At 40.1% G+C, this 15781-nt stretch overlaps 3 protein-coding genes across 4 annotated transcripts; 1 reads left to right on the top strand and 2 right to left on the bottom strand.

The window, feature by feature from the left end:
- Positions 1–1942: 1942 nt before the first annotated feature.
- Positions 1943–6867, bottom strand: LOC128888976 (glycogen [starch] synthase). Of its 2 annotated transcripts, XM_054146224.1 has the most exons (13): positions 6354–6867; positions 6043–6257; positions 5377–5535; positions 5133–5317; positions 4606–4802; positions 4333–4525; positions 3980–4242; positions 3693–3903; positions 3481–3617; positions 3261–3393; positions 2803–3189; positions 2497–2709; positions 1943–2405 (listed from the first exon to the last, which is right to left on the bottom strand). In XM_054146224.1, the coding sequence occupies exons 3-13, from the start codon at positions 5513–5515 to the stop codon at positions 2373–2375; spliced, it is 2091 nt and encodes a 696-aa protein (XP_054002199.1). In that variant the 5' UTR covers positions 5516–5535; positions 6043–6257; positions 6354–6867; the 3' UTR covers positions 1943–2372. The 2 variants fall into 2 exon arrangements, with proteins under 2 accessions (XP_054002199.1, XP_054002198.1); XM_054146223.1 differs by lacking the exon at positions 6043–6257 and having other exon boundaries at positions 6354–6866.
- A 1345-nt stretch (positions 6868–8212) lies between these two features.
- On the top strand, positions 8213–10590 carry LOC128888787 (ruvB-like 2). The gene is made up of 7 exons (XM_054145912.1): positions 8213–8386; positions 8746–8859; positions 8945–9379; positions 9455–9887; positions 9973–10241; positions 10350–10455; positions 10527–10590. Exons 1-7 carry the CDS (start codon positions 8381–8383, stop codon positions 10550–10552), a joined length of 1389 nt encoding a protein of 462 aa, XP_054001887.1. The 5' UTR covers positions 8213–8380; the 3' UTR covers positions 10553–10590.
- LOC128888796 (uncharacterized) lies at positions 10562–14096 on the bottom strand. Its single transcript, XM_054145922.1, has 3 exons — positions 13841–14096; positions 11260–11388; positions 10562–11182 (listed from the first exon to the last, which is right to left on the bottom strand). Exons 1-3 carry the CDS (start codon positions 13947–13949, stop codon positions 11154–11156), a joined length of 267 nt encoding a protein of 88 aa, XP_054001897.1. The 5' UTR covers positions 13950–14096; the 3' UTR covers positions 10562–11153.
- Positions 14097–15781: the final 1685 nt, after the last annotated feature.

Raw genomic sequence — 15781 nt, 5'->3', positions numbered from 1 at the left:
TAATATTAGTCTTCTCGTTGTATAACCAAAGGTTGTCTGTACCTACGGTCTAAAAGGAGTCAGCCTTTCTTCCTTCCCCCGATGTTTAAAAAACTTGGACGAAACTATAATAAAAGTATGCAGTAAGCGATGTAAACTTGCCAGTACGAAAGGAATAGAATATCTAACTATTAGTTGGCACATTTAGGTGAAAGAAGGAAAGAAAAAAGGGCTTCGTAGATCTACCCGACGCATCGGGGTTAGGGATCGAATATGTGATTTAATATATTTTCGAATCGATGTATGAAACTATATCGACTCCTATAAATTTTACTTGACAGAAACACTCGGTAAAATATAATTCCTGACCGTTGAATTGAATACTGTACGAAAATCGATAAACAGTAGATGCGAGGAATTGATTTTTTGTCGACGGATTGATTTAAATTGAAGTCCACGGTCGATACCCGACGGAAGCTGTGCTACATAGCGACTGCATATTTTGTCATAGGGATTACAAATATTTTTACACCGTAAATAACGTCACGAGACAAAAGACACAAGTTCCAAAGCGTTGTAAACTTTCGTTGAATCGTTACGCTGGGTTCGAAAGCTGAACGCTTCGAGCTGTACAGATGTTTCGAAGAAAGGAATTGCATCGAAGAATCAAAGTATTACGAACACGTATTATTATTAACGAATTTTAACGTTTATAACAGTACGCTCGATTCGTTTTTTTTTTTTTTTCATTTAACCATCATAGTTAATTTCTTGTCATCCACATTGTAAAGTTATTTCTGATTGTATGTAATGTATAAAACGTGCCATTTAGGTTATGACGATTGATCGTCGTTTACGTGTACTCTCATCATGAGACGTTTTGATTGCATCTTTAGCGTATCGTTAATCTTTTAACGAACGCGTAACATATCTTTAGTCTTTCGCTTACGAGAATCTAACCATCAAAACTGTTTCGCGTCGATTACATAATTTATAGGCTTCTACTAGGTGAACCGACCCGATGCCGGCCGCTAATTGAATGCTTTCCAAAAATCATTTCTTTTTTTTATATACAATGATTTCATCGGAAGCGTTTATGTTTCGTTCTTCTTTTCGGAGGTAATAGTACTTCTTTCGGAATAAAACATTTTTTACGGAGGTAATTGAATTCCTGAATGACACGGATCAACACTTTTGCCGTCGCCCAAATTTTCTTTTGATGGTATTTACAGCAACAACTATGTCGAAAATTTACAAGTACCGCTTATTATTTTCGAAAACTGTTTTACAAAATTTAAGTCGACTCTCGACTTCGACAGTAAAAGTGTTGATAGTGTTTAAAATATCGTTGCATGCTCTAAAGACTAGAATATCTTGTGTTCAAGGTTAGGATTTTTGTAATGTACATTGTTAATGTTGACATGTAAATCGTAGAATCAACGTTAAATGTGAAAGGTGAAAAGAATATCGAATCTCGTCTCATACATCTCCTTATATTTACCTAAGCTTCGCGTGGTAATGAACCATTCCAAAATTTCATCTCCCTCCCTCTGTCTCACTTTCTCTCCCCCTCACAATCAGTGTAATAATCATCGAAAACATTATTAAGATACTTTTAATCAGTCGCAAAGATTATTAGTGGATTTGTATATTGTTGTACTTGTTATATTACGACGTATTGTTATGTAATGTGTTATTCGTTTACTTAATTATGTATATATTTATTTTGAATTTCGCAGGAAACAAGACAATTTGGTAATCGTGAACGCCAAACGTAATAATTTCGCCTTAAGAGAATTGTAACTTTTTAGCACTTTGTTTTGTATATTATGTTAATGATTAATAATATAACAATTCTTACAAACTGAAGTCACCGATGGTTACTTGGCTCTGCAAAAACTGTTTCAGTTGCATACAAAGAAATCCATTTCACAACGCATAAAGGTCATTTGATGATCAAAAATGTTATGAAACTTTTATTCATATACTAATTCTCATAAAAATATAACCGCGTCTATACAATAGGAACACATTCCACTCACTACATATGTGTATATGCATAACATGAAATATAGTTTTCAAAATATAACAATATCATTTGATGTATGGAATATTACACGGGAGTTTGATCGATGGAAGACTGTTGTTGGTAATGATTTTGCGTGTCGTGTAAATACTGTTCTACATATTGATGTTTTGTCATGTTTGAGCTTTACGCGAATGCATAGTATGGAAGTGACAGAGAGTAATGTGTGGAACAATTAAATAATAAAAGAATGCGATGGAGCAACTGTTCGTGAAGGTACGCATAAGCAAAATATTTGGCACTACCATCGCAAAGTCTCAAAAATCCGCTAGTGTACATATCAATTCATCGCATTCTATTCAGCCTTTTATCTTCCGTTCGACTGGCGCAGCTCTTCTAGCTGTAACAAAGGATAGTTTTCCATTTTTAAAGGTAATTCAAACTGTGAAATGAATATTTAAATTAAGACGTAAATAAAGAAATCAATTAACCTCTTTTTCATCGTCAACTTCGTCTTCGTCTTCATCTTCGTCGTCGGAACCGTGAACCGAAGCGGCTGGAGTGGTGTGCCGCGAAGAAGAAGGCGATGGGGGTTCGCTGATGGGTCTTGGATAACTGAAACGACCTACACCACCTTCGGCATATTCCGAGGCCAGTTCTGGATAAACTTTTATCAACGCTTTTATTCTGGCTTGACGGTAATACTGTACAAAACATTACGATAAAAAATTATTTGGATTGGAAACTAATGAAAAATAATAAGAGGAAGCCAAAAGTGGCGCATTTGATATACTTACGATTCCAAGATTTCTCCAATCAAGAAGATCGCTGAGGCGTTCCGTGCGATTTCTTTGAATGATACGCTGTCGACGACTAAGTCGTGCAAAATCGAACATGTATTGAGCAAGTTGCTGAACTGTATTTTCCAAGCCTATGAATCGCCTGTCCACAATGTAAATACCATAACTCATCGGGTCAGCTATATGCTCTTGCATGAAGCAACCGAATCCGGATAGATTGGTAGTGATACTAGGAATACCCATGACTGTGCATTCCGCGGGCGTGTATCCCCAAGGTTCGTAATAGGATGGGAACACTCCCAAGTGACACCCTCTAACAAACTCTTCGTAATCGAGCCCGAATAGTGGATTCGTCGACGACAGAAACTCTGGATGAAAAACTATCTACGATTGTAAAGAGACGTTATCTAGGAAACATCACAAAACTAAAACTAGCCAAATTATGTAGACTATACCTTCACGCGATCGTTAACAGTATTAAAAAGATTACATCTTCTGATAGCGTTCAGTACCGGGTCATTCCAATCGTCTACTACGTTGTGCGTGGTAACCGGCGGTAAACCATTTCTTTGTAGAGCATATAAACAACTTTGCCGAGAAAAGAAGTTACAATCAACATTTCTTGTATTCTAATTTACATAAACGACAAAGAATAATCGGTAATAAAGGTATTACCGTTTGATTTTAATAGTGTCGTCCTTTTGCAAAAGATCTTGAGCGTCGGGCATACGACCGGACAAACATAATTCGTACATGCGTTTTCCAATTTTCTGTTGTATGTCGTTGATGGTGTCTCTCAACGATTTAGTGACCTTTAACGTAAGAATTAAATCAGACATGAAACGTCATCGCGTTCTCTTCGGATCTAAACGTATTCTTCGACTTACAGCATGACCTCGTAATGACTCTACGTTAAAATTATTGGTTCGTGCTGGAAAAATGAGAAAAGCAACTACAGTCATGTCCGGTCTAGACGTCTTTAAATAATGATTTAATCTGGCCAAAGCTTCGATGAAGATGTCGGCGCCCTTATTTCCAAACTCGTAACGTCCAGCAATGAAGAAGTACAAAGTCTTATCCAGATCAAAATCGTAATGACTATAGACATAGACATACGTGTACAAATTCTTATATCAAATAAAACAACTGTAATCGCGTTAATGGTATTACGCACCCGTAAAAATGACCTCTAACAAACTCGTGTATTTTCTCTTTGCTAACGGCATGCAAATTTTGGAATTCGTGCAATGCCGCGAATTTCTTCACGTTGAGCCCGTTCGGCGTGATTATGTCGGGTTTTCGTTTCAGTAAATGTTCGGCTTCGAAACCAGTTATGTCCGAAACAGTTGTAAACACATGCGCTAAGTGTGAAGCTGCACGTTCCATACAATATCTGTGGTAAATTTGCCGTTTTCCTGCCTCCTCGTCAACATTGAACTACGCAAATACATCAAAGTGATATATCTTCGGATAACGCTCGACGGGAAAACTGTACTTTATATGTAGTCAGTGACATCGATACGTTACCTGATCCAAATTATTATAAAAATCAGTCTTTCCTGCGCAAAGATATCTTCCAAGAAGCGTAGCATGCGTAGTGAAAACTGTAGCAACGTCCACGTGTCTAGTTCTTAAAGCGATTAAGCCGACACCCGCTTGCCACTCGTGACACTGGATAACTACACGAGGTGGAACATCGGAATATCCTTCGGCAGCTTTTCTAAAATTTAAAAATTCTTACTTAGCGAGCGAGAAGATACAACGAGAAGACTCTATGTTTTCTAAAAGTACAAAATTCACCTGAATTCAGAAATAAATTGACAAACGAGATATCCAAGGATAACTGCATCGTTCGCCTCTATGTCAAGATGAGGAATACCAAGATGACAGGTGTTCCATAATTCCTGCTTGTACTCGTCTAACTTCCATGCCGCGCTCCCAATATCGAAGAGTATTATTTGCGGATTTCCATCCACCAGCCATGTTCCTGTTACCACCTCGATAACATTTCTTATTTTATGATCGCATAAATTTCCCGATATTATTTTTTACCGATTTCACGGAGAGTCGGACAAAACAAGAACTAATCGTATACGCGATCCGCATTCAGGGGCAATTGCCCTTGAATTAATTTTGACTGCAACTGGACTCTAGCCAAATAATTATTTTTGACATACAATAAACGCATTTAGCAACTGTGAACTTGTTCTGTCTGCAGGGACAGTATTTTGAATGATACATTTACAATTTATTTTATTCTTTCTTCTGTCTCTCTCTTTTTTTTTTTTTTTTTTTTATAAATATGAAATTTTTATGTCTAGACTTACTTTGAATCCTTGATCACGTAGTACTTGAACAGCTAAATGCAGTGGACTATTACGTGGGAAATCTCCTTCTTCAACTTCTGTACGGGCAGAAGTTTCTTTATATGGGCCAATAAGACAATACTGATCTCCCATTTCTTCAGTTGAGACATAAGCTTTGGATCTTATTACGGTATATATACCGCCAACTAAACACACCAAAATTGGGAGAGTTATAATATTTTTTGATTTGTTAGATTTTGTATACCTTTGTTAGCAGCCTCCCATGCAACTTCAAAAGTCCATCGGTTCTCGTGTTGTGCTGTATATCCACGATCCATAAATTCCAGCAGATCATTGCTGCTGTCTACACGGTAAAATCTCCTTGATGCACGTTCTCTTGACATTTTGTTGACCCCTCTTTGATCTATATTTGTATGATATACATGTAAATGCGCGAATATTTACATTAACTACTATTTCTTGGAAATAAGAATACAGACAAAACTCTTCGCGATTTTGTACAAATAACACATTGAATATTATTAATTGTTACTATATTTATGAATGGACGAGAAAATAATTTACTTCAATATTTTCTGCATAATTATTTATTGACAATAATACTAAAATAATATTAAAATATTCGCGATGCACGTACAGCTTGTTTTCGGAAACGTTCAATTTAAAAATAGAAAAATAACTTGGAAAGTGTACAATTTTGCAATGCTAATAAAAAATACATCTACCGTAAATCGCTTTTAAAAGTCGTAAGTTTCCTTCTCGCGCAAGTAACGTTAGTTTTTCGATACACTTAAGTTAAGTCCCTTTAAAATCGTAATAACAATAAAATACACGAACGTTGAAACAAGCGAAGATACGAATAACAAACAGTTCGGCTACAATTACGGTAATCGAGGACGTATTATTACACCTTTGAGTTGTTACGATAATAGGGATTAGGTCGTTTCGAGATAAATATCAAGATTGGTCCGATTGTAATTCGTTGCACGTTAATTTACGGCCACGAGATCCATTCAAGTTCGGTGAGAGAATATCATAGTCTTCGAGAGCATGTTGCGTTCAGAGGTTTATCAGAGGTCACTGACAGTACAAAGTATTGTCATTTTTATTACTGGATCTGTTGAACTATGCGACGATCAAGGACAAAATAAGAAAACTTACTCCAAGTACTCGACGAAAACGCGGGACGAGCAGAAGTTTTCAGGCACAGAGAATACTCACTTTCGCTCGAAATAATGTTTCACGAGAGGTAAGCGTAGCGGCGAGATGTAAGTGGGTGGACAAACCAAGCAAGTTCCACGGTCAAGCGCACATGAAGTTCACCACAAACTACGAAAGGTCACAGGGTTTGACGGGACCTCGAATCAGATACTCTGCCTACTTTGAACCCGACGGACGAGTCCTCGTCAGTTCGCTGATAAACGCATTACTTGGATTTCTTTCGCAACTACAGATGGCACGAGATATCTCTTCGGGAATACGAAACCGCTTCTTGTTGGCTCATGATCAACATCTCCGTCTTTTCTTCCGACAAATACTTGCGTGCCATAGTCGGCAAATTTTCTTACAATTAATAACAAGTATTAAACATCATCCATTTAACTACCTAAATTCTACTACTGCCAGTGTACATAAACGTTAGATAGGGTGGTATATTTTTTATTTATGCTTACGACAAATTCGTTTAAAATAATACTTTTAGAATATTTCGTGTAATGTTGAATATTGTATGGACCAATAAATGGTATCGTCAATCTCGCGGTCAAAAGAACGAACTAGTATTAGAAGCTTGGATTAGAACCCTTAGCATTTTGGACTAGTGGCGCCGTCGGTGGGAAAACGTCCAAGTATGTAGTGAAAATGGTTCCCGATATTAGTGCTAGATGGCGACAGCATCTTCGGTAAGTAAATGGCGCCATCTAGCGTTGCGAGAGGGAACTACTAATCAACGACAAACTTGGGTCTTCTCCCACCGATGGCGCCACTACTGCAAAATGCTGAGGGTTCTGATCCAAGCTTCCAAAATTAGTTCGTTCTTTTAGCCGCGAGATGGCGATACGAATAGTTGCTCCATGACGGACATGCAGGTACTTATTGATAAAGTTTAACGAGCATTGGTAAATAAGAAGTATGAAATATTTAGAAGTGTCAATAAACCGTGCTTTATTCATATAATATATTTACATATATATATATGTACATGTATGTATACAATACTTTTCTGCTACGTTTCCCGTCATTCACTGCGACATTTCCCTAAAATTTCCCTTCATCTCCTGGCACATTTTCCTCTAATTTCCCCTCATTTCTTCTCACATTTCCCTTTCATTTCCTCTAATTTCCTGTCCCCTCTAATTTTCCATATTTCCTCTTATATTTCCTTTTATTTCTTGATATCCTTCCCTTAAAGTTGCCCGAATTCTCAATTTGCACATTGTTGTGATATTTTGAGCTAGCAAAATTTAACAAAGTGGCAGCTCAGATGTTCAGAGCGAAGCCGATTTTCCGATTTGGTAGCATATTGCCGAACATCTGAGTTGCCATTTTATTGTACTTCTGCGCGTTGCAACTTTGTTGAACTTTTGAGATGTTCTATTTGCAATTCTTTAACTTGTACGAGAAGACATGACGGGAATGTACCAGGAAGGGAAGGGCATTAACGGGAAATGTGACAGGAGATGGAGGGAAATTAAAGAGAAATGTGCCAGGAATTGAAGGGAAATTAAAGGGAAAAGTTTCAGTAAATGAAGGGAAATTAAAGGGAAATGTGTCAGGAATTGAAGAAAAATTAAAGAGTAATGTGCCTGGACATAAAGGGAATTAAAAGGATATGCCAGAGATAATGAAGGTAGGTAAGTAGATGGAATCCGAGGAGACGCTGCGGGAAATGATGTTTGCCTGGTTCCATGGTTGCTGCCCTGGATCACAATGCGTCGTGTGGTGTGTTCCTGCTTCTCAGTTTATGCCTTGTAGTGCTCCCAGAATGATACCCAGCGTGACCGTACAATCGTATATTAGAACGACCCGAATTCTACAAGGACGGAACATCTTTCTTTCTTTGTCGTATGCGCAAACGGGCTGTGCAGTAGTCTCCGCACAATCTGCGCGTGTCGCAGCGTGTTGTGGAAACGCGGAGAATATCCGGGATTTTGGCATTCCAGCCTAGCGCTCAGCTCAGTTGCTCAGTATACTTTGGTATAATTGTGGTGATTTCGTTAACATCTCAAGCGTAAACACATAGAGAAAACATGGCGGTAAATATTAATTTATGAAAATAAAAATACCAACTATTACTATATTTTAAGGTTATAGTCAACAATGACATTATCAATGGTATCGCATTTATTTTTTGTCTGTTTCGTATGTACCGGCTAACCTATACGCGTAGAATGTATATTTTTAAATAAATGTATAGGACCATTGTACGATATTTTACATAGGAAAATAGTATTCACATGGCGCGCACAATATATTATATCTTTTTTTATGGTGCAGGCAATGTGTATTGCCATGGTAACTAAGTGTTTGATCGATTTTTATATTTGCTTTGTAGCATACATAAAATGTAAATTTTTTTTAAGGTTATATTATCATTATCGCATTATTGTTTTAGGCCGTTGCTGCTGCAAAAGTTCAAGAAGTCAGAGAAATTACTAGAATAGAAAGAATTGGTGCTCATTCTCATATCAGAGGTTTAGGCTTGGATGATAGCTTGGAACCTCGCCATGTAATACATTTATATATCATATAATACTACTCGTTTAGTTTATTTACTTTCTGAAATACTTTTATTAATTAAATACAATTCTTAGGTTTCGCAGGGCATGGTTGGTCAGCCTACAGCACGTCGTGCTGCTGGTATCGTCTTAGAAATGATTAAAGATGGTAAGATAGCGGGGCGTGCTGTATTGCTAGCAGGTCAACCCGGCACTGGAAAGACTGCCATTGCCATGGCAATGGCTCAAGCTTTAGGTTTGGATACTCCGTTTACCTCAATGGCAGGTTCTGAAATATATTCATTGGAAATGAGCAAAACGGAAGCTTTGACTCAGGCTATCAGAAAATCTATCGGGGTCAGAATCAAAGAAGAAACGGAAATTATAGAGGGAGAGGTTGTCGAAATCCAAGTGGATAGACCAGCTACAGGAGTTGGTGCTAAAGTTGGTAAATTGACACTGAAGACGACAGAAATGGAAACGATTTACGACTTGGGAAATAAAATGATCGACAGCTTGATGAAGGAGAAAGTTAGTAAAGATAATCGACCGGTATCTAGTTCGAAATATCGTTTATCGATTTGATAAACTATTTGTACGTTCAAGGTGCAAGCAGGTGACGTGATAACTATCGACAAAGCTACGGGTAAAATTAACAGGCTGGGACGCTCGTTTACCAGAGCTCGCGATTACGATGCAACCGGTTCGCAGACTCGCTTCGTACAATGTCCCGAGGGTGAATTGCAGAAACGCAAAGAAGTAGTTCACACAGTAACGTTGCACGAAGTCGACGTTATAAATAGTAGAACTCATGGATTCTTGGCATTATTCTCCGGTGACACGGGAGAAATCAAGTCAGAAGTACGAGAACAAATAAACGCGAAGGTCGCCGAATGGCGGGAGGAAGGCAAGGCGGAAATCGTTCCCGGAGTTCTGTTTATCGACGAGGTTCACATGCTGGATATCGAATGTTTTTCATTCTTAAATCGAGCACTCGAGAATGAAATGGCACCAGTCGTGATTATGGCTACAAACAGAGGTATATGTATATAATAACCTAAGATGTGTACGTCTTCTAACGGTTTACTTCGATTAACGCGAAACGTAATTCCTGAATTGAACAGGTATCACAAGGATCAGAGGAACAAACTATAAAAGTCCTCATGGTATTCCTATCGACTTGCTGGATCGTATGATCATCGTCCCAACGAGTCCGTATCAGGAAAAGGAATTGAAAGAAATTTTGAAAATTAGGTGCGAAGAAGAGGACTGTGAAATGGCGGACGATGCTTTAACGGTACTTACAAGAATCGCGTTGGAAACGTCGTTGAGATATGCGATTCAATTAATTACAACTGCATCTCTCGTTTGCCGACGAAGAAAGAGTACCGAAGTAAATATCACGCGATTCTACCGTTATACTTACACCATTATTTTTCACCGTTGCGGAACGATAAATTCTATGCAATTCGTTTAATATATATATACATTTTTTTTTAAGGTCAATATCGATGATGTGAAACGCGTCTATTCCCTGTTTCTCGATGAAAATAGGTCTACACAGTTTTTGAAAGAATATCAGGACGATTTTATGTTTAACGAAACGCGTAAGTAAATTTATACGTTCGTAAGATTAATCGCAATTTTATATAACTATATCGGTTGTTTTTTGTTTCAGAGGAGGAAGCCATGGAAATATCATAACGATAGATAGGTAAATAAACGATTCGTTTTAATTCTAGCGTTGTACGACAAGTCATTATTTCTACTTCGGCATTCCGTATTTCTTGTTTGAAATATCCATCACGTTTGTCCTAGTACTCCTTACGTGTAAACACATTGTGACAAATGATACTTTATATTTCATATTAAATATAAAAACTTAACAAATCCCATTTCTACCTTGATTAGAGTTTAACATTGTAACGTTTGATTGTATTCTACGCGTTAAGGCCACGATCACGGTAAAGGTAAATTCGAGCTCCGACTTGGCGCTGATCGAAGTAGACTCGCGCGGACTAGTAATTTGCCTCCGGTGTGTTCGCAGCCTTACAGTTGTCAATAAATTCATACCGACAAAAACGATCGACTAAAGTTAATCAAGTAAGAGAGGTAAATTATTTTTTGGCGTCAAGTTTCCGTAACCCTGTGAAACGCATAATTCTCGAATTTACAAAGATCCTAAAGTCAGGTTATACTCTATGCTAATGCTCTCGTACATTGCAGCACGACGCCAACAAATCGAAATCGCTCCGTCGACATCACGATGTAATCGGAGGAGGTCGGCTGGTATACGTCGATGATCTTACGTTTTCTTCTCTTGACTTTTCTTCACTGCAAAAAACAATATTTACGTTAACATTTAATTCGTACGCATGGTATTCGAGATGAACGTTTTTCGTTTCGCTCACTCGTTATCAATTTCGCTCCATCCTCTGGCTTCAACGACTGAGCCTTTTTATTCTTCGATATAAATCTCGAGTCGTACTCTCCTTTGTACATGGTAAGAGGAATTACCGTGGAAGAGACCGGCACCATCACTGGAAAAAGAAGAACAAAATCTTGCTATATGTATACAATTTTAACTATATTTTTCTTGTCGGATGATTAACGCTTCGTTCAGTGGCCACGCGTTACAGGGTAAGTAGACTTGAACGCGAAAGAAAAAAACACATGCTTCTGCGTAAGATTTCTCGATTCGATTGCGGTAAAGAAAAATTCAAGCATCGTACAGCAATGTAACCGTGCACGATGCTTCGCGCGCGCATATACGCGAAGGTGCGATTCATACACACCAGCGAAAGTAAAAAACGACTCGAAGCGAGACGATATCGCGATCCATTAAACGTTCACCCGCGCCAGACTCGATAGGGAATATTTGCTTATCGCTCTTAATCGAATATCGATTCATTATACAAGGCGTCTGCTGGCGTCCGCCTCGACATCGGTCGGTTGTTTAATTATTGGCTCTCAACGGGTTGTTGGCAGCCGAATGAAAATCTCGTGTCTCGCTACCGTCGCGAAATCTCAATCAAATCCGCGGCGTCCGATCGTCGGGATTCCACGATTTCATCGTCGTGATCGGAACACGCTTTTTAAATGTTGGTTCGGTCTATAGTCGGCGCCGAAAATGCACTCCGATGTAACTTTTAAATCGTGTTACAAATTCAAAATAAATAGAAAACGTTTTATATACGACGAACTAAATATTCTGTGCAAAAGTTATGGTAATCGGAATTGGCGCGGCAAGATTGAAAGGTCAAAGCGTGCGTATGGTAAACCTGGCGAGAGGTTTTCATTCGCGCAACTATTCCGTCGACTGGAATGTCACACTCGGCTATCGAGTTGATATTTACTTGGAGTAATTATCGTACCATGCCCGGAATGTACTTTCCAGGTACGGAACCGATTACAATTATTCGGGAGACAAATTCTCTTCGCATATCGAGAGAGATATTAAAGCTGTCCAGAATATTTTCGACAATGTTTTACAGGCGGTAGGTTTTAAAGCGACAAGGACGCTCGTAAGAATTGACACGCCTATCTGTTAGATGTACACGAGTTCCCCTATCGTAGCGTAGAGTATGCAAATCCTTTCGAATCGCATGCTCGCGTGACGCGATTACACTTTGTGCAACAACAACACACTTTGCTGCAATCACCGGTCTCTCGTTTTCTCTTTTTCTACGTTTCCTCCTCTTGCTCGGCTTTGCAACGACGGCGAAGGGCGGCCCGCGAAGTTTTTCTTATCGTTTCGCGGGCCACGTGTAACGCGACTGTCGGGATAACTTTGATCTTAGGAAATTAGGAACATTTTTATTCCTCGTTAGAATTTTAACCTTACCGCTGATAAATAATCGAACGTCTCTGTCTTATTAAGAAGCCGATAATAACTCGATGCCGTTAACGACCCGATAACTCGATTATAGTAATGACCCGATAACTCAATTTTCGTAACAACCCGATAATCGAGTACTATTATTAATGACGTTAGGGGTGTGTTTTAATTTGGAACGCCAAAGAGAGAATACGAATAAGGATATCGAAACTTCAAGCGAGCACTTTAGTTTTCTAGACGATCATTTACGTATTTATCGTAGAAAAGTAGGACATAGCAGACACAAGGTAAATATGCGGGGTTTAGGTGCTGTTCCATCGCGAATACGATCGGATCACGGCCTCGCTGTAATCGAAGCCCACGCGGGACGTCGACTGACGTCATCGTTCCGTTATTCCCACCTGTCAAACGTTGCCTCGAGGAAATTTCGGCTTTTCGAGATCGCGCTTTATTTGGTAAAGCGCGATCGCAGCCGCACTAACGATCGATTTTCGCTAGGAAACTGCACGATGCACGTGCAATCCGTTACGCGATGTCCCGGGCGTACAGTAAAACTCGACGATTAACACGCATTTATACGGGGTGCGGCGCGACAGGTGGTACCACCGGACAGGGGATTTGTACGAATCGACAAAGACGTCGCGCGTCCAACAGTTTCGAAACAGTTTAAAGTGTTGCTCGGAAAATATCCTCCGACAACAGAGAGAAGACGTACAACGGAATACGCGATGCGGTAGTTTGCAGTGGCAATAATTAAGGTGAAAGTTTTTCCGCGATGATCCACGCGCGACCAAGACCTCGATCTCCGTCAAGATCGGCGAAAGAGAAACCGAGACTTTCGATTTTATTTTCAAACCGCCCCGACCAGCTCGTTATCTTTCGCTACTCGTCTATACGAAAGTTTTTTTCGTGAGAATCAACGAGTGCTTTCGCGAAACGAAAGCTTCGTTACGGGAATCGGTTAGAGTTTCGTCGAGAAGCAACGTCGTTACCAGGTGGTTCGGCTCGCGAGTCGGCTTTGGAACATCGTCGCGTTAGAATCACGAAAGAACGAGTGACGTCGCGGACCGAAGAGAACACGTTAACGTAAATGTAAAAAAAAAAAAAAAAATGAACGCGGATCGTTGAACGAGAGAAACGAAATAAAAACTCACCTGGTTCGAACACGTTGTCCTGATTTCTTTTATATATCGTCGGTTTCGCGTAAGTCATCGCGAACGTCATAAGAAAAAGAGCGAAGATAAGTTTCGAAACTGGCGACATGCTTGGCGAACAGACGGATTTCCTTTTTCACGGGGCGAACGTAGTCGATCGTCGCGGAACAAAGTCGCGGCGGTGCTCTTGCCTTGACGATGTTTGGACCGGCACTACACGGAGCAAAGACTAAAGAGGTGAAAACACTTGCCACGAGTGGGGAAAGCTGCGGATAAATAACAGAATAGCCGCTCCCTGACGGCTGTACACCTTCGGATTTTCAGGGCGATTTCGCGAACTGGAAGACCGGAAGGTTCCCTTTTTTTTTTTTTTTTTTTTATTTCTGAATTAATAAGGAAGAAACGCATCGCGATTAAATGACTCTTTGAGAAAATAGGTACGTCACGGGTGTCAACGGTAGTACCGGTAACCGTGATTATTCCCATCGTTTAATGATACGTAGAATTTTACTTCGCATTTTATGATCAGGCATTCGTAAACACGCGCGAATCGAGAAACCACTGAAGCGTCTTCGCGCTCGGTCGTTAGAAACTTGATAGAATAGGCTGTAATCCACGAGCTATATTTCCAAAATGTCTTGTAAAAAAAAAAAAAAAAAAAAAGGAACCAAGGTGAATCATGCGACCAACACGAAGGCACGCCCACGACACACCGACGAGGCCGAGGAGACAGGTAGCCGAGCGAGAGCGAAGGCGTGCTCGAAGAATCGCAAAGGAGCGTCAAGGATTTATATTAATCATTCCTCGTGTTCGTCAGCTCGCGATCCGCCTCGCGGATTCCTGACTAACGACCAAGAAACACAACCAAAGCGAACCTCGAGGCTCTCGCGTGACACACGGAAAAATCTCGGCGTACCTGCCGTTTCGCACCTTCAACGCGCGCGATTTTCATCCTTTTCTCTCGGCATCGTTCCTGATCGGCCGGAACTCGGTCCCATTTACGCAACGTCGTTTCACCGTATGAAAACTTGGTCGCGAGTATCTTAATTTTCTCTCGAGTATCTCGTAAGTTATCTCGGAAATAAATGGCAGGTTGTGGAAGCAACTCTACCGGTACTTATCATTGGCAGCTGGGAAGAATGCCTCCGAAGAGCATTCTCGACTCGCACGATTTTGCCACGCTACCTCGGATGGACCGAACGGACAGATCTCCGCGGATTCGAAACCTCTTCCCACGCGTGGAACCGCGAAAGAAAGCCGCGAGAGAAAAGAACTAGACGATATAGCGTTAATTACGGTTGGTTCGGTGGTCGGCGGGCGTGACAGGAACAGCCTGTCGGCCCTAACAATGCTGAATCTGGGTTAAAAAGTGAAAGGATTCAGAGATTGGAGGAGGAACGAACGACTGTGGGCTTCTATTCGGCTCTCTATTCGCTGTTGTTAGCGACAGACTCGCAGATTTCGGGACATACCTCGAACGGATATCAAACAATTCTTAAAAACTCTCCAAGTACTCGCTCTAGTGTAGCAATGATGTAGCGATCTAGCGTAGTAATAAATAGAAGCAAGAGTAACTCGAAAGAAATAATCGAATTCTCGGAAATCCTCTACAGCCGCGGGACGTTTGTAAACATCTGTCATCGGTGCTTTTCTTTCTTTTTTTTTTTCTTTTTTTTTTCTACGACTTCCCGCTCACAAGGCATTACTTTTCACGCCAGGCCGAGCTACTTCGCGACTACTTTATTCGAAAGTCGATGGAAAATTGCACAGAACAATACGCGCGTAGAACAATGCCGCCAACCACCGACGAGTATTCCGTATTCTCACCGCTGCAAACTTCCAAGCAACTTAGGCGTACAATAGTGCGAATTGCCAGCCACGTTGTTCGTATTTACAGAGGGTTTCTTGAATTATTAGAGTCTCTTAAGTGTACTCTCTGCG

The sequence above is a fragment of the Hylaeus anthracinus genome, unplaced genomic scaffold (genome assembly GCF_026225885.1).
Source record: "Hylaeus anthracinus isolate JK02 unplaced genomic scaffold, UHH_iyHylAnth1.0_haploid 11994, whole genome shotgun sequence".
In the NCBI taxonomy this organism is placed as follows: domain Eukaryota; kingdom Metazoa; phylum Arthropoda; class Insecta; order Hymenoptera; family Colletidae; genus Hylaeus; species Hylaeus anthracinus.
The sequence above is the reverse complement of the archived record's forward strand: the minus strand, read 5'-3'. Positions and strand labels throughout refer to the sequence as shown.